This window comes from Manis pentadactyla, chromosome 7, assembly GCF_030020395.1.
Source record: "Manis pentadactyla isolate mManPen7 chromosome 7, mManPen7.hap1, whole genome shotgun sequence".
NCBI classification, from domain to species: Eukaryota; Metazoa; Chordata; class Mammalia; order Pholidota; family Manidae; genus Manis; species Manis pentadactyla.
Window position 1 is genome coordinate 71,090,860 of NC_080025.1, and position 23,156 is coordinate 71,114,015.

General features: G+C 39.5%; 1 protein-coding gene across 6 annotated transcripts in view; it reads right to left on the reverse strand.

Annotated features, from left to right (window-relative positions):
* Window positions 1-21,616, reverse strand: part of LOC118925712 (phosphatidylcholine translocator ABCB4) — a 77,272-nt gene extending 55,656 nt beyond the window's left edge. For 2 of the 6 annotated variants that reach the window (XM_036911829.2, XM_036911828.2), the window contains exons 1-9: window positions 21,388-21,616; window positions 18,963-19,017; window positions 15,268-15,418; window positions 9,359-9,416; window positions 7,966-8,157; window positions 6,690-6,861; window positions 5,528-5,652; window positions 2,846-3,017; window positions 660-773 (exon numbers count right to left, since the gene is read on the reverse strand). In XM_036911829.2, the coding sequence (XP_036767724.2) occupies window positions 660-773; window positions 2,846-3,017; window positions 5,528-5,652; window positions 6,690-6,861; window positions 7,966-8,157; window positions 9,359-9,416; window positions 15,268-15,418; window positions 18,963-19,017; window positions 21,388-21,467 (1,119 nt within the window). In that variant the 5' untranslated portion in view covers window positions 21,468-21,616. The remainder of the gene's footprint in view (window positions 1-659; window positions 774-2,845; window positions 3,018-5,527; window positions 5,653-6,689; window positions 6,862-7,965; window positions 8,158-9,358; window positions 9,417-15,267; window positions 15,419-18,962; window positions 19,018-21,387) is intronic. The other 4 variants (XM_036911830.2, XM_036911833.2, XM_036911832.2 and 1 more) reach the window with 4 other exon arrangements.
* Between the last annotated feature and the right edge of the window lie 1,540 nt (window positions 21,617-23,156).

Consider the following 23,156-nt stretch of genomic DNA (forward strand, 5'->3'; position numbering starts at 1 on the left):
TTGAAAAGACCAACTGAACGATTGATTGGAGCCAAGTTATTTAGGAACAAGTAAACTTTCAAAATGCTCAGAAGCTGAGCAATATTCCCATGATTTAGATCAATGAAATGGGAGAAATTGCTTAGATTAAACAATCAAATTTCAATGACCTACTTTGCATTTTAGGTGTGTAAATGCAGGGACTTATTTTAATATGTCAAAACTATTGTTTTTATTTCACTGCAGTTAGTGCAACTTACGCAGTATAGTTTATGCAAAAGCATGTTGAACATGTGGTGATCATTCTTTTTTGAACGGGGTAGCCCACGGGAAAACATACGTTAATTTTGGTCCCGCCAAAAATATTTCTACCCACTCATCCTGAATACAAACTATAATATTCTCAGTCTGGTAGAGAATGAAAACAGAAAAGGAGAAAAACCAAGAAAACAAATTTCTTTGCTCTGAACTCTAATAACAAAACACTAGTGCATTTACTTTTCCAGAAGGAGATCAGTGTAACAAGATTTAAAGATCAGCTTTTAGAAATATTAATAAGAGGCATTTTGTTTCATTCGTTACTAAGAAGAGGTTGTTTCTCTCCATAATTGATTTTTCACATGATATTTAACTATCCAAGCCTCAAAGGATTTTCTACATTAAAGTGATAAATGACTCACATTATCAATAATGTCAAAGATCACATATGCTGCTCCTCTTGCATTGGCAAAAGCATCAATACATGGAGCAGCCTGTCCAACACTGAAAGCTCCAATCAGGATTGAAAAAAAGACCTGAGCAGAAGAACATGAGGAAAAGTTATAAGCCCCACGTTGGTATCCATTTTTCTCTCAAATACGCGTTTGAAACACACACTACACAAAGGATTGAGTTTACATTTATCCTTTTAAAAATCCTTGTAGTGAAAGAGCAAACTTTACAAGGTTAATACAGTGCTTCAGTGCATGAATGGATTTCTTAAACCTCAAAAAAATATATATATAATTTTTTAGTTTAGCTTGTCAAACTATCTGTTGCTCTTCTCCTGAACTCAGAGTCAGAAAGATTTTCAAACCTTTTTCTTTGACTCTGAAGCTAATGCCACCAGAGGGAAACATTTCCATCAATATTATAATTCAGTCCCATAAGATTTTTTCTAACTTTGCATTGAATTACACAGAATGCTGAAAATGAAACATGGTAGATTTTGGCCCCAATGGAATTTTCCTTAAAATGGACCATTTTGGATACATATTTTAGTAAGATTTTTAACATAGAAATTATTAACCATTCACACATTATAAAACACTATATCACACCTGGGTGCACTCATTAATCACTCCTCCACACAATTATTGTGTACAATAGCACACAAAACACATTTCCCTTCACATTTTTTTCACTGAGAAAATAAATAGACATAGAAAAACCAATAATATAGATTTGGGAATCCAGATTATTAGCATAATTTAACTAAGGAAAACGTAAATGAAGAGAAATTACTCCTTTACCTCTGGGCATGGTGAAACTTGTACATGTAATTGGACTTTCCTCAGAAGACAATAACAATAATACTTCACATACCCAGAACTCAAATACCCCCCAGATATCTATTCACTACCTGCAATATACACAAGGGCCAGTAAGAAAGAGAAAATGTCTCTATACCAAAGTAGACGTTATAAAGCCAATGCACTGGAGGTCATGCCCTTTACCCAAAGGGCTTTGCTGGGCTCCCTGCCACCTGGCTATGCCTCTCCAGCCCTGCTGCGGAGATGCACCGTCTACACAGTACACACGAGGAGGCCTGACCAGAGAGGACACACTCGTCACAAAAGGTGAACGGCAAGTCAGGATTCCATCTCCCTTCCTCATAAAATTCATCAAATGAGGACATGAACAAGGTGGAAGGCTTCCAGAGAGACTGGCCCCCATAAAGGAAACCAAAACAAGTAAAAATAGGCTCCACAATTACAAAAGCTTGTCCACCCAAACAGCCCTCAAGATCTCAATGGGGTTTGAAGATGCCACTCTAGGAAACATTTGAAAGGATTAATTTTCATAATGGACATGAGTCATCATCAAAGGGCCAAACTGTGTTCTGTACCCTCTGTTTAGGAAGATATGGAAGTGCAGGTTATAAAAGATTGCTATTTGAATGTTGTTCTGATTGTTACTGTCACAGAATACTGCTATTTATAGAAAAAGTTACAAAACGGTATTCACAATAAAATCCCAGTTTTGAAAGAAAAAAGACATACAAATATATAGAAATTGGTCTGGAAGATCTACAGTGAAAGTTTTTAAGTGTATTTGGATTATTAAATTGTAAGTAATTCTAAATAATTTCTAATTTTTTAAAATTTTGTATTCTAATCTTTTGTAAATTAGTATATATATATAATTTTTAGAATCACAAAATGAAGTGAAAAACAAAGCAAATGAAAATAACTTTTCATCTTGTATTTTGGAATAGCTGGTGTTATAATATGTAAACTTAACATTCTCTCATACTGTGACTCATAATATAATGTTCACCTTTTTATATACCAAAACTGAAAAACAGAATGAGGATGGTTCCAACCCATATTTGTTCATTCATAAATTCATTCAATTTTTACTTCCTTTCAGATATTATGTATATTTCTCAACTGGTCTAATCAAATGCTATTTTCATGCCTCTACTTGTAATCACACCTGTTTTCCAGAAGGCCAGTTCTGCCCAGAGCACCAAGCAAAGACTCACTAAAGAAAGAAGCCTATAATCATGGCTAACCTTTGACGAGGAGCCACATGGAAGAAAAGAAAAGGTAGATTGATAAACAGTATTTTTAGATTCTTAATAAATACTAGAAAAACTACTTACTGTCATTGCATTTCCAATAGTGTATTCTTTTGAAATAACTAGAGTGGATCCATACCAGAAGGCCAGCGCATATGATGCATATATTAACAGGAAGGCAATGCCCATGGAAATGTTGGCTGAAATAGCCTTTTTAATTCCAATCTTTTTGGCTTTTTCTAGATGTTTCTGATACCTACCAGAAAATGAGGGAAAAACATAATAAGAAAACAACCCCTACTCTGAGCTATATTCACCCCCTGTGTAGTTAGAGGTTTAGGGAACAAAACCATTAAACTAAGAAACCCCTGGTGAGACTCAGCTTTCTGGGAACTAACCCCCCAATTTAAGATCAACCAGGACTAGAACCTATCCGAGCCTTGTCTTTCCTGGCCTGGCCCCGTCTTCCTTCTTCCCTCTGGTCCCATAGCTGTTCCAGAACTCTCACCCCAGGATATGGAAGAGCTTCACCATCACCTTCTTGGCCAGCACCATAAATCAAGGTGAAGGTAGAAGGAGAGAAATCAATGAGAGAAACCCAAGCCAACCCAGAATGGAACCAAAGGTAAATTCGATGCAGGACTCTTAAAATAGTCAGATTCTTAACCCAGCTCAGTCTCCTCTAGAGAACAGAAAATCCCTCCTATGTTGCCTCTGGTGATTGACAGGAATTTTATATATTTTTGTTTTTAACTTGGGCCTTTGTTTTTGTTTTCTGATCAGGCTGATGTTCAATTGTCAGACCAGAATACAAGGTTATAAAATGGCCACTATTTATGGGATGCAGGTTGCAGGTTCTTACTCAACTTTTTCTAGATTAAGTTTCATCTGAAACTGAAGTTTTAAAGTTGCAGATGAAAAAATGGAGGTATAAAGCCTACCTTGCAAGATAATTGTGAGGTGGACAGATAATTACAGAAAGGAGTTAATACAGTGCTGGCACCTAGTTGGCAAAACCTGATAATTCCTATTACTACCATTGTTTTAGAATTTAATCTCTTCCTGAATATTATTCATTCTATTATTATCATATTTCTGAAGAGTAATTAAAATTCATATTACTGGTTCCTAGGATTTGATACAAAGGTACAAGTTTCTAGAATGGTACAGTTAAATTACAATGTTTTTTATTTACATCAACTTAAATTAAATCTAGCTTTCCATCCTAGACACAGAGAGTGTATACAATTACATTTTGGCTGCCTAAAATCAGAAAAAAATCCAATGGATACACAATGAGACTTGGGGGAAAATATCATATAAAACAGGGTGTTTCTGTTTCTAACACAAAAACAAACAGCATCATATTTTTTTAGTTTAACCAAGTGAGATGTTCAAAATTTATTCGTTCTTAAAAATGTATGCTGCCACCAGGAAGTTTATCTTTTTAATTACCTAAAGCACCTAGCTGGTCAGTGAACTTTCCTCAGGGTTGGGCACTGCATTCATTTAGCAGAGCCAAACGCCTGGGAGGCAGCCAGCATGCCACATCCAGGACAGCAATTAGTCCTGTGTGGCTGGGCTCCAGGCCTGTGCGTGGAGGCTACGTTGGCCCCAGTGTGACCCAAGGCTCTGGTAACAGTGGTGGACATGCTGTAATTACCTTCACTTAGGCGGCTTGTTTACAGCAGCTAATGGAGCGATACTGATTACACCCACATCCTGAGGTCCGACCGAGGGCTAGTGTGGTCTGTGTGGACTATTGTGTACAGGAAGCAGCAGTGAGAGAGAAAAAGGAAGAGATTAGATAACCAGCAACATGGTGGTTTTGAAGAGGGTTAGGAAATAGAAAAATAGAAAATGAAATGGAGGGTATCAGGGAAACTCTGCTTCTAATGCTGGACAATTTCCAGAGAATCTGTTTCAAAGAGATGGAGGTATCAGGAGTCCCATAGAACGGCAGAAGAAAATACTTTACATAAAATTATATTGCAACTGTACTAGGGAATGATATTATTTAAAGAAAGCTGGTTGGGAACACTTAACAAAAGCAGAGTAGCCTTTATCAGGGGGCTTAGTTCTGGCATTTAGGCTTTTGCACATCAAGGTCCTTCAGAGCAGGGACTAGACAAGAGGTCCATGGTCAAGGAGCTTGAATGGGGAAAACTTATATATTTATCTTCACTACCCTATCACTGAAATTTAGCATTTCCTTTAATTATCAATGCAGGTAACAAACCACTGTAGTATTAGCAGTAACTGTGACATTGTTGCCAATATAAATCCCAGGTCATTTTCATATCCTGTTACATTTTATACAAATACCTTGAAATATCTTTTACTTGCATCCTTCCTTGGGAATTACAGTAGTTATTAGAGCCATAGTTTGCTCTTATTATTTACTATGTTAATATTAGAAGTACATATTCACTATATCACAATTTAAAAATATTTTGATAACTCTACATCAATATAATTGGTTTCCTTTGTAATCCTATGTATTTTGTCTTATGCATTTAAAAGCATTATTCTAAGAAGGAAGTCTATAGCTTCATCAGACTGCCAAAGGAGTACATGGAACATAAAAGGCTAAGAACCCTGCTTTAGAGTCTGACATTAAACACATCAGTAAAGAGTGCCTCTATTTTGTGGGGGGGAAAGGTTAATATCAGGAAACAGGAGAGTAGTAACACTTATCAACAAAAGAACGAGCAACAAAATGTAAGAGTGGGTTCTTTGAACTGGTGGACAAAGAACGTTCCTGACCTTTCCAGCTCTTTGTTCTGGCCACCAAAAGCTATCACGGTCCTGATGGCTCCCAGAGCCTCTTCTGCCACAGCACCTGCTTTCGCATATGCAGCTAGTTCTTTGTCACTAAATGCCGAGAGTATCTGGACAGAAGACAAACATTCATGACTTTTGTATGGAGAGAAAAGTTTAAGGTAGTCTGTTCAACTTTAACTTGCTTTTTCTTCCCAAACCCTATCCTTTACCAAACACTGAAGTCATGACGCAGGCAACATTCAGTGCGCCACATCCAATGGCTCCTTGCGCCCCCTACAAAGGCTACATCTGATCCACCCTGGTGATAATGCAACCCGGGAGTAGTCAGGAAAAGAAAATCCGCACACAGTTCTCTGAATAGCATTTTTAGGGAATAATGACAAGTTCCACAAACACTGTTTGTTTCTCTGCTAATTGCAAATTAAACTAAAACAAAACCTTACTGCTTTGAAAGGATTCACCACCCTTTCCTTTATCGTATCACAATTTTGAATTACTGTGAAAACAATACTTCCAGATCTGGTCATGGGCCTTTTACTGAATAGTGAGATGGCTAAACAAGATGTTTAAGAGAAAGGGAAGGGAAGCATCGAAACAAAAGAGATACAAATAGGTTACTAGGTAAATCATTAACCCCAGAATGAGCAAAAGTATCTAGTACAATTTCTCAACTCTGCAGTGTTGGCTAAAGTTGAACAGGTTATGTGTATTTTATTACAAGACAAAATTGGCAGAGTGCCACTTAACTGTCACAGGTAACAATTCAAAATAAATAGAACAAACCCAAACTTTAAACTTTTTATATTCCTGCAAGACAGTAGAGGAATTTTGTGTTTTAAAATTGTGTTTCCTTAAATAAGGACACAACCATATATGTGATTTAAACTACTACACCAGAAGATTAACCCAAAGAAACAGCAGTGCAAAACAACCTGTAATGGAAGTAATAACTGTGACATTTTGTATCACATCAAAAATAGCTTTTCTTATTAAAGCACCATATTAACAACATGCTTCTAAATGTGGTTTCAACTGACATTTACCACAGATCAGCACAACTACAAATACCAGAATCCTGCATATTAAAAAGTTAACTCTGTATGTGTGGGGGTAACACACACCAAAATGCCCAAGTGTCACATACCTTGGCCCAAACAGCTGCAGAGAGTCCCAGGATAGGGCTGATGGCCATTATCACAAGGGTGAGCTTCCATCCTCTGATGAACCCCACTATGAATCCTGCAAAAAACGTGGCTACTGCTTGAAAGAACATTCCAACCTTGTCACCAATTCCTTCACTGATTTTGGAGATGTCACTAAAAAAGATGACACCTAAGTGGTTACAGGCAGGAGGTCTTCAGTTGGCAAGGTGAAACAGACATCTGACAGACACACAGACAGCTAAAACTTGTTCATACTCCTATAAGCCTCTGGCAGAGTCTTAGTCTCTTGAATGACATTTTTCCCCACCTAAAGTCTGTACAAAGGGAGCGATTCTGGATTCGTTCACGCTCTAAGTCAATGTCATTAGTCACACTATTAAATTGGTTAATCCTGTTAGAGCATCATTAACATTTTGAACATGAGTCGATATGTTTTAAGCAGGAGTTAGAAGGGACATTGATTGCAACAGTAATGGGGAAGGGCTCCTGGCTTCTGCCCTTGGCTCTATTCCCAGCCCACTTCATTCTCAACACAGCAGCTAGCGTGATCCTTTCAAAATGGAAGTCTGGATGTGTTACTCCTCAGATCAGAAACTTCCAGTGGCTGCCCATGTCACTCAGAGTGAAAGCTGAAGTCCTCACCAAGGCCAACCAGGTTCTAAATGCCTTGACCTTCCTTCTTTTTTTTACTTCATTTGCTCACTACTATCTTGCCAGGATCTCCAATAAGAAAACATTTATCATCTATCTCTCCATGCTGGAATGGAAGCAATGAGAGGACAGAGATCTTTGTCATGTTCACTGCTATATCACAGATACATAGAAGGGCTCTCAGCACATAAAAGGCCCTCAAATATTTGCTGAATAAGTGAAGAGTCAACAATTACTGAGACAAGTCTCTTTGTGAATTCATTCACACATTTACTCATTCATTCAACCATCTTAACTGAGTGTACAATATGTGTCAGGACCTGCAACAGACCTTTACCACAAATATAATATATTGGTTTGTCTTAAACAAATAAAAGATGTGAGCTCAGTCTTCAAATAAATCTACTATGTAACTGAGGAGAAAAAACTAACAGATAAGGAAAATACATCATGGCACAGGCTATAAATGCTAGAAATGGCTGTCAGATGACCTATTACTAATACATATCAAAGTGATTTTTTTCATTTAAAATCTTCCCATGAAAAATTTTCACATGGTTAGTAGTTAACTTTTTTATGAAAATGTGACATTTACAATACACTTACTCTGTTAGCCGTGTATTTAGTTCGGTGGTGTCATTGATGTCAAACCAGCCCATTTCTTGTCGTAGAATAGCATGAAAAAACTCTTGCCTGATTTTTCTAATCTGTCGGCCGGCTGCCAAAGTCCAAAATGAAACTTGTATGTAGGCAGCAATGAGAACTCCAGCACCTAATCCTGAGTAATAATATGCATATCTGAAAGATAATTAGAAAGTTTATTTTAAATGCTGTCTTTTATTCATCTCTTTCAGGAGAAATTTTCAGAACTGGGTATTAATAGTTTACCGAACTAATCACAAAGACTGTGTAGGACGTTATAACAAATACTAATTAAAAATTTTTTTTCTTTCCTTAAATTATAAGAGGATTATGGCCAACCTATTTACTTGAATTATCAGCCAAAGAAAACAGATAATTTTTTGTGGTTAACTACAAAAAATAAAGGTGTTAATGAATCATTTAAAAACTGATAAGCAACAATGTATAGATACAATTTGATTCTTTCATAATTAACTTTCTAGACTTACATTTCTTACTGTGCTGATAAAGCTCACTGTTATTCACATATTGCAAATATAGATATAAACAGCCTGAGCATGTGAAATGGTTCTTAGTATAAGTTTGCTCTTATTGTTTAGACAACGAATGAAAAGAAACTCTTTATTTGGCAGAATTTGAAAAGAAAATTTTAAATAGTATGCTCAACTGTCATGAATTCAAAGTAATTTAGAGTGAAGTCTTAACTAAATTAGAGGAAAGTTAGTACCTTTAAAAATAATAAATTCAGCTTCAGTATTTTCAGATATATTTTTAACATAATTTTACAAACTGTTTCAGATAGATACCTGCTACCACATACAGATCATTTTCATTTAAATCACCAACACTAATAAGTAAACATACAAATATTATATTACAGGCTTTTGAGATTTCTATTAAGAAGGCTGAAGGAAAGGGAAAAAATGTTTTAAATGACATTATTGGATCAACTGACAAAAGTGGAATAGAGATGGTAGATTGAAAGTGTTGCATTTAATATTTAGTATTTGTAATGTATTTTAATATTAGCACAAAATACTGTGTTCAATATTAAATTTACTGAAGGTGATAACTGTCCTGAGGTTACAAATTGAATATTATATTCTTAGGAACCACATTTAAGTATTTGAATAAATGACCATGATGTATGTTACTTTAAATGGGGGCTGTGGGGGGGTGGGAGGTATGAATGATAATAATAGGTTACAGAGTATAAAAGGTAAAGAATATAAGGCACTCTTTGTATATTCTTATAATTCCCTATAAATTTGAAATTGCTTTCAAATAAAACATTTTTTTAAATACACCAGAAATATATATATATATGTATATTTATTTCTTTATATTAGCCAATTACCTAGTCATTTCTTCTTCCAGAATTCTGCCTGGATTTAACATTGATAATGAAAAATTCGCTAAATAAAAACAAAACAAAACAAACATAAGACATTTTGTAAACGTTGAAATACAGGCATTGGCAAGTTTTATAATTTTATTCTTTTCACTCTCTAGTGCACTCTTCTCACTTTCCCCAAGTAAAGAGCCCAAGGTTTCAGGTGCAGGACAGCTAGTGTCCACAGGGGAAGATACACCCTCCCAGCTTTTCCCCAACCCTGGGTCTCAAGCCTTTAGCCAAGCAGCTTCCTAGGCAGCAGAGAGGAGCGGACCACAGGAGGGGCCACAGAGCATGCCTGGGCAGAGGAGGGAGAGAGCAGTGGCCTGGATAGGAAATACAGGATTTAAGGGGTACTTTTTTTCTTAGTGGCTCAAAGCACTGTACAGATACTTGCTTCTGCACATTTCACTTTTACATACATGTGTTTTCTCTTACATGCTTCCTTACAACATGAGTAATAGAAAGGCTGAATTACATCCATTGTAAAGGAGGAGAAATTAAAGACAAGGAAGATAGCTGAGTTGCTCAAAGACAAATCAGTGGATCACTGGCAATTAAGTTATTGTCCTGCATTCGATGCCTAGTTTACCAGCAAAACGGTATTCTGGTATTGTTAAAGCTATATTAATTTGTCCAATAATTTGAGCTAATTTGATAAAAATAGCAATGTGCCTTTCCTGGTTTTCATACCTTAATAACAGCTAGCATTTATTATATGTGAGGCTGTATTCTGAACACTATGCATGTATTAATTATTTCAATTTTCAGCATAACCCTAACAGGAAGGACTGTTTTATAAATCCCCATTTTACAGATGAGGAAATTGGGGCAGATGAGATAAAGTAATTTACCCAAAGTCATACAGCTAGCAAGTAGGCTGAGAAGCCCAATACTGTAAAATACAGTTCCTAACACTATACTGTGCAAATTGATTCATGTAGTAATGACTTATTTTCACATTTCTTAAAACACAAGGTGAAGAAAATAAAAAGGAAACAGCCCGTATCTACTGCATTCAAAAAATAGATAGGATAAAATATCACCACAGCACTGTTGAGAAACATACCAGGGTAGGTATCTCCCATTTACCATGCTACTAGGAGAGAAACTAGTCTTTGTTCCTTTATCACATATAAATAACCCATATTTTCTGGGTGCTGAGCATCCTTTTTATCTTATTCCAAAGGGAGGTAAGGTTGACATTTATTTAAAACTTAAACTACTATCAGGATCAATTACTAGGTATTGGCCCTGATAGTGGCATAATTTTTCCCTCATGACTGTAACTTCTAGTGACCTTCACAGTAAAATGTGTCTGCTTATTAATCTAGCTCTTTATCATCTCTCAGAACCCTAAGGAGTCACACCCTATTTTACTTCTGTTCTTATCAATTTAGTCCTGTGTGCTCATTTCCTTCCGAGTTCTTAAATTTGGCACCTCTAATAGGCCAAATTGGAACTGTGTTTGGAATTAGAGGCAGACAAGCTATCCTAAAGCTGTGGTATTTATAGAAATCATTGTTCATAACCTTGGGAAACCTCCAGATGTATGTGTACAGGGCCAGTTTTACCCTGAACTTACAGATCAGGTGCAATTGTAAATGAGTTTTACTCTCCTCCAACACCTACCTCAAACTTTAAATTCTCTCAGTGAGGTTATTATAACTCAGGCTGATTCTCCCTTCTAGGAAATAAGAATCTTATATGCATTCCAAGTTTTATCTGCTCCTTTCTCAGAGCCCAGGGCAATAGTGGTGATCTAGTTCTGGGTTAGTAACCCTAGGATCCCAAAGCACCTGGGAAACCAAGAGTTTCTGCTGCCTGGAGACAAAGGTGAGACAGATGTGTGTTGATGTGTTCCCAGCAGAATCATGGGATTCTAGATCTGGAAAAGTCTTCTCAGATGCTATCTATTATGCTTCAGTCTCAAAAACAATTTCTAAGTAGTTGGAAGGGTTGGGGGTTCTCAATGTTATCTGCTTCTTAGGACCATGTGGGGAGTTTGAAAAAATACAGATGCCCAGGCTCCACCCAAATGTATTAAATCAGAACCTCTGGCCAAATCTAGAGCATCCTATTTCTAAAAAGCACCCCTACTTGATTCTAATGTTCCAGTATGGAAAACTCCTACTCTAGTCCACCTGAATACCTTCCATAACAAGGAAATGGAGAATTCTCGAAGCTGCTTATACATTTTAGAGAGCTTCCATAGAATCCATTCATTTTATAGAAAAAGAAACAAGATTTTAGAGTGTTAGCTTCATTTCCAAGTTCTCACAGCTAGTGTCCCAAGTATTTATTGATCATTTGTTATGTTCCACAAATTATCTTATTTCATTCTATCAGGAAGTCTATGATCACCTTTCAAAGATGAGAATAAGAACGTGGAGGTTATATAACTTGCCCAAGGTCATACATCTGGTCAGAGAAAGGCATAAATAATGACTGTTTACCTTAAGGACTACACAGGGAGTCCTGACTGTCATTTCAGAGTCTCAAAGAAAATCAATGCCTGCCTCCCTCAATTCTTCCTAGAACTTCTCTTATCATATAGAAATATTCAGAACCAAAGAGTTGGTGTTTGTCCAAGAAACTTTGGCAGTATGGACAGTTAATGACGGTAACTGGGAGCTCAAAAATGGCTTTTCTTCTCAACCACAAGGCAATGCAAAGACATACACGGTATACTGATTTCTCCACAGAACTTCCTAGATTATTACAGTGACATACACTTGGCATAAATATACCAAGTTTCTGATACTCTGTGGAAAACTGCTTCCTGTGACTCTGTCCTTAAGGTTTTGGATGTGAATGTTTTATGCATAGTTTCTGCACAACTGACGTCCCAGTGTGACAGAACAACCTTGTCACAGACAGCTTTATTCTGTTGACAAAGATGGGTTCTGTTTGCAAAATCAGTCATTGACAGGCATTTTTGTAATCCAAACCTTTTTTTCTTCTAACATTCCCTTCTCACTTGGCTCACATAAGGTTAGCTGTCCAAGAATACAACAAGTCTGAAGAACAGACTCTAAACAAGCGTCATCTCTATGAGATGAGCTAGTGAGCTCAGCTGAGTACTCTATCTTCACTCAACCTCCATGATTTTTGTTATTTTTCTTCTAACATTCCCTTCTCACTTGGCTCACATAAGGTTAGCTGTCCAAGAATACAACAAGTCTGAAGAACAGACTCTAAACAAGCGTCATCTCTATGAGATGAGCTAGTGAGCTCAGCTGAGTACTCTATCTTCACTCAACCTCCATGATTTTTGTTAAACTCTACAACTAGAAACATATTGATGAGCTCTCTGGATTTACAGGAAGTATGAAATGTGAAGATTTCATTTCCTCCAAAGAAGTATGAGAATATTACTTTGACAAACTACCAAAAAGTGGACGTTGGAGATTAATAACATTTGAGGGCCATCTCATTTCAAATCTTCCAAGACAGCCTATATGCAAAGTGACAGACGTGGCTGTAGAAGACCAAGGGTCATATAATTTGGCAGCTACTGAAACTCAGTTGGCAACTCTGGTGAGTTTATCACTCCAGCACCCACAGGTCTGTAAGCACTTGCTTGTGCCATTCCCCCAGAGAGACCTTGAATTTGGCCCTGGGCACAGCACATGGCACCTGCCTGCCATGTCCAGCTTCAAAGCTGTTCGGCTGCATAATTAAAAACAAGTAAACAAAAACAAGCACACCAAATAAGAAAGTTGTGGAATTATTCTAGTGTTAGTAAAACAAAAAATTGGGTCAGTAAAATTGGACCAAATGCTAACTCATCTGTGATAAGTGTGTTGTATTGTTTCAATCTGTTTTTTCAGATTTTGGTGATGAAATACACCTAACAAGATTTATCATCTTAACCATTTTATGTGTACAGTGCAGTAGTATTAAATATATTCACACTGTTATACGACCAACCTCCAGAACTTTTTCATCTTGCAAAACTGAAACTCTATGCCCATTGAACAACAACTCCCCCTTTCATTCTCCCAACAGCCCCCAGCAACATGGTCTACTTTCTGTTTCTATGAATTTGACTACTCTAGATACCACTTACAAGTGGAATTGTACACAATTTGTCTTTTTCTGACTGACTTTTATCATGTAGCCTAATGTTCTCATGGTTCATCTGTGCTGTAGCACTGTCAGAATCTCCCTCTTTTTAAGGCTGAATAATATTTCATTGTATGTCTATACCACATTTTGTTTATCCCTTCACCCATTTATCTGATTTTTTTAAACCCTGAGTTGAAACCAGTTTTTGATTGATGTGTCTAAATAGGGACATCATCCAGCTATATATATATATATAAAATATTAATGTGAAAAGATCTATAGATCTAAGAAGTAAAGGGAAAACAAATTGAAAATTCCTACCCTTCATTTCCTTAGAGACTGTTTAAACTCTCCTATCTTACTCCAATTTTATCTTTATGGTGTTCCCATTAGAATTTTGGTCACTGATGAAACATAGATAATCCATTTAAAACTTCTCCCAAAACAGTTTTGTTTTCAAGAGAAAGTACAATTATGTAGGTTGGCAGCATAATTAACGTACATGGTCATGAGCCTGAGTGGATGGCAGAAACACCTAGGTTGCACTCTGCCCTAACACTCACCAGCTATGTAACTTTGGACAAGTTATTTATCCTCTCCAAGCCTCAGCTTCTTCCTATGTCACAGAGGATAATACTACCTATGATGCAGGATTGCTCTTGAGAGGGTGAAGTAAAATAGGACCTAGCAAATAACAAATACGGTGAAAGAGTACTATTACTGTCATTTTTATGATAAAGAGGTTCTTCTCAGAGAAAACAGTGCTTGAGAATAAATAAACTATTTTTGTAGGAGCTTGCTTTAACTCTTCAAAGGACACTTTTACTGGATTTCTAAAAGGCATTAATATTTATGTAAATAAATCCTATTGTGTAAATCAAGCAATCATATTCTCTCGGGTAATTACACTTAAGCCCTACAATGCTGACCAAATGTGTAGTTCTCAGTCAGTGAACACTGAAAACTCTTACTGGAGCCCACTTTTTCTTAGGTGTCTTTGTGAAAGCTGCTCTTCCCTTATCAGCTTTTTTCTCATATTCCACCAATAATAATAAGTCCTCCCTCTTCCCTTAGTCTAGTGCCCACAAAGTGTCCTGGGAGGCAGTGAGCCTTCAGGCTTGGTAGAAAGCATGGAAATCTTCCTTTTTGGGTTGACCTTGGCTATAAGGAAAATACACATATGCACTGGAACCTCATGCCAGCGCTGTTGCCATAGGCCCTTACAGACGTCATGAGCATGTGCAACTACTTTGACTCTTCACTGATTATGGTCCTTTTTGTGGTTTTCAAAGTGTGTCATTCCCATTCACTCTTTTGTGAAGTGTTATATCAGGTTCCTGTCAACCCAACTGATTCAAAAATTAGAGACAGAAACGGGTAGAATTTTAACAAAAAGGGTGGAGGGAAAGAAAAAACAGAAAGCCAGAACCAAGCTGAGCCCAGCAGGAAGTGCTGCGGCGCTAACTGCCACGTTCTGAGACCCACCAGTGATCAGGGGCAGGACGCAGAGAGACGTGGTTACAGTCCCACCAGCCTCAAGTGGAGTGACTTATCTAGTTTATTTAGATGCAAAGTTGTCTATATTTCCTCATCCTGCACTAAAAATCAAGCAAGATACACCTATTTGCTGAAATTTAAATGAGGGAGGAATTTTCTGGGAATTTTATAACACCTTCTGTGATAACTGGAGTCACCCAGATGTCTAAATCATTAAACAAGTGGATAGTAGATAGCAAAACCAATTTCTAATCTTCCATTTAAAGTTGTGCTGTGCATCTTTAAAAAGGTAAAGAAATGCTTACCAGGAAAGGAGAAGTTTCCTGCTGTTATAATAAATCTGTCAGTCATTTGTCCAAATACTATCATCATGAGGGGGAGACCTGCTCCATGAGCTATGGCCATGAGCGTGCCCAGGGACATAAATAATTTATCCTGCCAGTCAGAGTATCGAAACTAGGGGAAGAAAAAGAAAGAAAGAATACTTACTTTACAATTCTATGTTCTTTGGATTTTTATTTAAGGTCAGTACTTTTGTAATAGTTGCAAATAAGTGTATTAAAGAAGAATTTTGATACAAATCATTGACAGATTGACTTCATGATTCTACTTATTTTGTATCCTGTGAAGAAATCAGTCTGAGTCTGTTTAATTGGTATCTTATTTAGTTCAATGACTGCAATAAAAGAAGAAGGGATAAAGGTTTGGTTCCATTAAGAAATATTGTTTGCATAAAAGCCACAGGGCATAAATCTGCAAAGAAGTAAAAAGCTAACCTTTTCAAACAATGTTGCTTCACTCTCACTTACCAACTTTACATTTCCCTGTATGGCCCCGGAAGATGACTGGTTAGCCAGAGACGTGTAAGATTCCTCAAGGGAGGAACAACCTAAGACAGGCACAGTCGCAGGGGGGCCATCAGGTGAGAAATTGGGGATCAACAGAGGTGAGGCTTAGAACCTCACCCCCCCTGTTTCGAGATAAATCTTCTGCATCCGTGGATGTTTTGTTGCCCTTGTCTAGCTTGGATTAATACTTAGTCTATAGGCACAGACCTGATCATCTACATTTGCCGTTTTACAGCACTAAACTATGTTTTCTACCTTTATCTTGCATCTACCTACCACTTCAGCATTTTATTAAAAATAATAATAATAATAAGGGAGAAATGTGGAATTCACATATAAATCAAGTATAAAAATCAAACGAATATTCACATTTGACCTGATTGTTTATAGTTCATAATGCATGAGCAAAACCTAAAGTTTCTGTGATGACTGCCCTTGCACTGTTCACCATGTAAGAACTTATTCACTATGTAAGAATTTGTTCACCATGTAAGAACTTGTTCGTTATGCTTCAGAAGATTGGAGACTGTTGAGAATTAGGCTTGGGGTTGATTAATGATTGTGCATTGAGTCCCCTATACAGAATTTTATTATTGTTAACAACCATTTGATCAATAAATATGAGAGATGCCCTCTCAAAAAAAAAAAAAAGAAATATTGTTTGATCTTCCAGAGCTACCGAGATACTGAGTTAGAAACAGCTAGGCATAGACATGAAGTACACACACACACACACACACACACACACACACACACACACACCCCACATCCTTTAATACAACATTCAGCATATTTCAGAGGGAGACTTACAGATGAGGGGGAAACAGAACCTCCGAGTTTTGAGGATGAGATCCCTGTAAGAGGTTTAGGTTATCTTTTATAGTCAGCTCAGCAGTGAAGTGCAGCAAATATAAGGGAATGCCTGAATGTGAACTTCAGGGAAGTCCTGCTTGTGGATACTGATGCTTATTGCAGCATCTTGAAAGATGAGGGACAATTAGCTGAAGACAAATTGGGGAGCGCAGAGGAAGCAGGGGCGATTTCGGCTGAGAACAGTACGGTGACTAGCAATGGCATGGAGTGCTCAGGTAACTCCTGTACTTGCCAGCAGTGGAATTCCTGAAGTGTACAGTACAAAGGGTGGAAGAGGGCATGAAAAAGAGGAATAAAGGCCCTGGTGGGTCACACCAAGGATCTTGGATTTAGTACTATTAAAGTACAATGTATTTAGTACTGTCACTTGGAGGGGTGACAGCAGTTGTCACAGTGAAGTGCACAACACTGAATAACTATCCAGCCGATCAGTGTTACAATACCCCAAAGATTTTGTCCCTCACCGTCTTCAGTCTTCTCCAATTTCTCACTTTCTCTCCCCATTTTTGGTTGACCGCTCTGGGGCACTCTCTTTGTTCTTTCCTCCTCTGCCTTCCAGACTACATCTCCCTTCTCTTATTTTCCCAATTCTGTACCTTCCCCTCTGTCGCTTGCATCTCTCCTCTCCTTTTAACCTTTTTCTTCTACCCATTTCCAAGGAATAGTCTAGGGAGAATGGGTGAGATGAGTCAGGCTTGGCAGAGGGGGTGGTGCTTGTGAGCTGAAGTTGAGTCACATAGGGTCAATATGCCAGGGCAGCCTGAGGTCAGCTGCACATGTGGGGAAAGGGTGTGTGTGCAAACTGTTCTCAGATAGAGTTCCAGAAGTTCGGTATGGGCAGGCCAAATTCCATCATCCAACACGCAGGACAAGTCAGAAGCTGAAAGAGACAAAGGGTCAGAAGACAGGAGGAGCTTGGAACAGAACAAGAAAGCAGGTAAAGTCAAGTGCACAAGGGAAAGGGGAGAGAGCACGTGGGTCCATCAGCCACAGTTACAAGTACAGCAGCAGGTCCTCATGTTATGTTCTCTTTACCGAACACTTACATGAAATTGAGGTACACTGTAAGTGCTTTTCATATTACTTAAATGAAATTTTAGTATCTCTAAGCTTAAATGTAAAATTATGTGAATTTCACAGCAACATCCCACATAAACCTAGATTTGTTTTCAACAATTTTCAAAAAAACAGGGCATGTCTAACTCCTGTTAGAGCACAGTTTTATCCTGAACCTCTTTCAGGACAAAAAATTATCTATACAGGGGCTGAAAAGATTACATTTAAATTTAATTTAAATTTAACTTTAAAATTCACATGAAATTCCTGTGTTTCTATGTTAAGGTTTGTAGCATATTATTTTCTGTAGCAGGTAAATTAAGGATCTGTACATTGAAACCATACTTAGGTTTTATACACAATTATTTTCTAAAGCACTAAATTTTGAAAAGTTCTTACTGAGACTTTCACAAAAATAAGAATAAGGGAGAAAAGAATGAATAGGGGCTTTATGGTGAGATAAGAAATGTACATAATGTTGGAGACTGAGGATATTTTGATGTCTTTTCACCAATTTCCTTACTACGCTGGGGATTTCACTGACATGCCTCTTAATACCAACTTCTCTGTTAATGAATAATGGCTATCATAGTTTGAAGCATATCATATTAACCAAAAGTAGGCACTTCCTTGGGCTGCCTCCCTGAGACACATTACAAAAGAAAAACTGAGTAGATATCTTCCCAAAATATGTTGGCTTGCCTTGTGACCACAGAAAGCCATGGAGACTGTTGTTAAACATAATCTGAATCTCTAATAGTTACTCCATATTTAATCAGTTTTCTTGGAAGCCAAATATGAACACATATTTCTTAATTATTTTAAAATTTCTGTAATTAACAATCATTTTCTTCATATGCAAGCTTATTTTAAGTTAAATTTGGGCTGGGGGTGGGGTGGGATTGGTGGAATAAATGCAGAGATGCACTTCCCTGAAATTGTTTAGTCTGTATGGTGTTACAAACATGTCTTATTTTCAATTTCCTCATAAACCAGTTTTCTCTCCTGTTTCATAGGCAGCCTGTCCCCACCTCTTTTATCATCCATCTTGAGAATTTAAGCCACTGACTAAAATGAGTTAACCTAAGACAGGACAAGTACAGCAGGGAAAATCTGTCACTGCCTGTCAATGATCTTAAAGTACTGGCCCTACAGCTGTTTATTCAAGACACCAAAGTTGAATGAAGGCAAGAATTATTCACATTTAATATTTCACATCTTACCAATGTTAATGGTCCAATCAAATTCACTTTCTTTGTTTTTTTCCTGTCTTGAATGCTGTAAAAGAATATAACTGTTTGAATTTAAAACCATTATAAAATGTTTCAGGCAATCAAACATAAATATGAGTAGTTATTATATTCAACTATTATAATATCTTCAAATATAAAGCAGTGATAACCACAAACTGTCAAAATTACCCAGCTTAGCAAACACTGCAAGGTAATCACCAAGTACATAGGTAACTGTCCAAGGTACTACAAGGAAACCCAGGTAAGTGAGACATGGTTGCCTGCCTTGTAGAGCCCACACACAGGGAGGATGAGTGTATTAACAATGTCTGCCAAATAATTATACCCTTCTTTTGCTAAAATAAAATACATATTAACTTAAAAATAGTAAAGGCTACTCTTCTGAAGGACTGCAGGGAATGGTGGCAGTAAATCTTGTTGGCTGTACATTCAAAATACATCTAGAATTCAACCACTGCTACCACTTGTACTGCTATCCCAACAGCCCAGGAGAACCACCTAGTCTCTCCTCTTCCACTTATGCCGACTTTAGTCTGTCCTCAACACAGCAGCCAGAGTGATCATTTAAAAACCCAAGTCATATCATGCTATTCCTCCACTCAAAAGCCTACACTGACTCCCATTTTCCTCAAAGTAAAAGCCAAAATTCTCACATTGGCCTCTAGGCCCCTACGTGATCTGTTTTCTTGTGCTCTCTGACCCCACTTCGCACTCCACCCTGCTCGCTCTGCTAGCCACCCTGGCCTCTCTGCTGTTGCTGTTCCATGCAAACACCAAATGTGTTCCTACCACAGGGCTTTTATTTTTATTTTTTACCCAAAGTGCATTTATTTAGCTTAAATATCCAGGCAGGTGATAACGTTTTACTCAGAAGACTTGATCCCAAGCTACTTAGAACATTTGCTAAAATCAAAGGACATCTGCCTCTAAATGTAAAAATGTCCCCAGGCAATAACATCATGATTGGAACAAGCATATAACTATCTCCCAGTTTGCCCTAGACAGGTGAAGTGAGCTTAACTTCCTGTGAATGTATAAGTTTTGGTCTGTTTTTTATAAAAATTAGTCTCATTACATTTAATTTCATAATCTTAGAGTCTCAACTTATTCTCAACTCTGTTTCTCTTGTGAACTGTTCTCTTCTTTCCAACACAAGCCTGTGAGCCCCACTTCTGAGCACTTCCCTGGGTTCAGGAGTGCTACTGTTTCTTTCACAAGGATAGCTCCTTTGTGCATGCATCAAATGTACAGCTAGTGCAATACATAAATAGCCTTCTTCTGAAAATGCCATCTATTTATAGATGCACAGTGAATCGTAGCCTAAATTGCCAGCTGATGAAAACCACACTTTTCTAGCAGAAATAATGCTGCCTACTGGTTTTCTAATTCTAGATAGCAAATTCTATTTTCTATGAATGACTACTATTGTTATAAAAAATAGAGCAATATCACTGTATACAGAAGTTAACCAACTAAAATAATTCTTCAGTTTAAACATCATCAGATAGTCATATTTCCAGTTAGCCAATCAGGTCCCTGGCAGCCTGAGGGCACACTACAGAACATAAATTTGACTCTGGGTGACTGACTTGATAACACAGGTCAATTAGTTCTGGATGGCCCAACATGAACTCAGAGACCGTTAACAGCCTCATAATCTATTTGAGGCTAAAGGCGAAAATGATTCACTGTTCCCACAGTAAAAGAGGAAACAACGACAACACACCGTTGACTGGTGGCTTCTGCCCCACTGAGGCCGGTGAAGTGCGCTTAACAAGGTCCCCTGGGAACCAAGAAGCCAGCTCAGGAAGAAACCAGCGCAAGCAAAGGAAATGTTGACGTATTCCCCTTGAATTTTAACACATACTGACTGGGAAGTGCAGGTTATGGAGGAAAAGAGGCTCCTCGCGGTCGCCCTCCCCACCACATTACCCAGAAGTTAGCAAGGAACCTGCCTGGCGCTGGGAAGATAGGGAGGGTGGGGGGAAGACAAGGAGGAAGAGGAATTATCAGAGGGAGGTGGCAGTTCTTTGCTTCACTCCCCTTGCTCAAAAGCGTGCCCATCAACAGCAGATGTCTGATGCTCTAGAAACACAGAAAACCAGATGATGTTTATGAAGGTTATTTGTAAAAGTTTTGAGCTATCTAAGGCAAGGAATGTCACACAACACAAATATTCATCGAAGCCCCCTGCACAAAGAGAAGGGGCCCTTTTACAGTCAGCCTCTTCTTTCCGAGCCTGTTTCAAAAGGAGCCTCGATGACATTTCCCGAGGAAGGTCAGAACCTCACACAAGATCCCCCAAAGGCATCAACAGATTTTTCTCCTTTCCAAGATCGAGTCCTGGCCCCGCCGAGTGGAGGGTAGCGGGAAAGCGGTGGCGCGGATCAGGTACCTGCTGCAGCCCAGCTCCAAGTCGCCCTCTGCTCTCCCGGGGCGCCGGACCGCTCCGTTCCTTCCCGCCTCTTGGTCCATTGCAGCTTGGGGAGAAAGCCCAGCCTCAGGTGCCGGGGCTCCCGGCCAGTTCGGGGGCGACAGCCGCCTCCTCGCAGGGGCCGCGGGGCCCAGGGCCGCCGGGGTGAGGCCGGCTGTCGGGTCCCGCGCCCACCGCCTGGGGGTTCCTCGCAGCCCTGCGCGCCCGGCCGCCCACCTTGGACTTCGCGCTTCGGGTCCGAGCCGCGGGGCGCCGCGCGCTGCGGCCGCCGGGCCTGGACTTTGCTCGCCGCTGCTTCGCCCCGCCCCGCCCCGCGCGGGGTCCCGGTGACGCCCCCGGCTGCCGCTCCCACCGCCCTCCGGGCTCGCCGCGCAGGCCAGGCAGCGTGTGGGGCCCCGCGCGGCCGCCGCCCACCCGGGTGAGCCTCCACCCCGGCCGATGCTCCCTCCGCCCGTGCTCGCAGAGCGTCGCCTGGCGGGCCTCCCGAGCCCCTCCGGGGACCGGCACGCTCAGTTTTCTCCTTACGCTCCTACCGGGGACAGTTTCCGGGAGCTCAGCAGCCACCGGCGGCCGAGGAGAGAGAGAGGCCGGACTCGCCTCCGCGCTCCCATCCCGGGCCTGGCCGCGGGGCGTTGACCCCGCCGTGCAGGACGGCGAGAGCGCACCAGGGCTGCCTGCACTTAGCACGCTGTCCTCCTTCGGGAAGAGCCCTAAAGCTTTGAGACGCAGAACCCTGGGGCTGGAAGGGACTTGAGAGTCCACCCAATGCAAAACTCGCCTTTTGTACAAGAGACGGCCGCCCAGAGTTGAGTCCTGCCTGCGGCTGCCTCAGCGGAACCAGAGTCCCGTGTTCAGTGCAGCCCCGGCTCTGCTCCCCTCTCAGATTTCTCCCTGGGCTGCACTGGCTCTGCACCTAGAGCCTATTTGAGTCCCCCGTATGTCCCGTCTGATTAATATCTCCACATTCCTCCGAAAAGGAAGGGCCTAAAGCTGGGGGCAATCTTTATTAAGGCTTTTATTAATAATTATAAGGCTTTAAATAGAGGGATTCAAACTCTGAGCTTCGCATCTTATTAGCCAGGTGACCTCGGACACTGGCAGACCCTGTCTTGAAGAGTATGCTGGGAGGTGATTGAAAGGATGGCATGTTCTAGAATTTTGTTAGAAAAAGAAATTTACTTATTTTCCCTCAAAATGTTTTGTCTCCCTTCTAGCCCACCGTGAGGATTCTCTATATTGATGAACCAGAATTCTTCCTTCTCGGGAGGCTAACAGGTGGTCAGATTACTATTTTTCAGATACTCTGGGACTGAAACAGTTGGAGCTGTTTAGTTTGAAAGAAACCTTGGTGATAACTGGAGGACATTATGGAAGTGAGTAGACTAAGGACCATAGCCTCTTCAGTTTCTATAAAAGGAATCTTGGGGAATAAAAATGCAGATACTTGAAGAAGGAGGAAGCTGCTGAACTAAAACCGCAAATGACCAACTGACCAACCAGAGAGCAGCTGGCAACGAGATGTGTCGGCCTGTCTGACTGTCTGAGTCAGCTCTAACGTTGTCCCTCTAGACGTGCTCACTCTGTGCTCTGTGTCTGAGAGCATAAGTGAGAATCTAGGACCAGGGGTGTTTGTGGAGACGAGTAGCCACGTCTACTTGATGTGTTTATGTATATCAGAGCCAATTCCAAGGGCTCCTCTGTATTTATTTGATAACAATGAAACAGCCCTA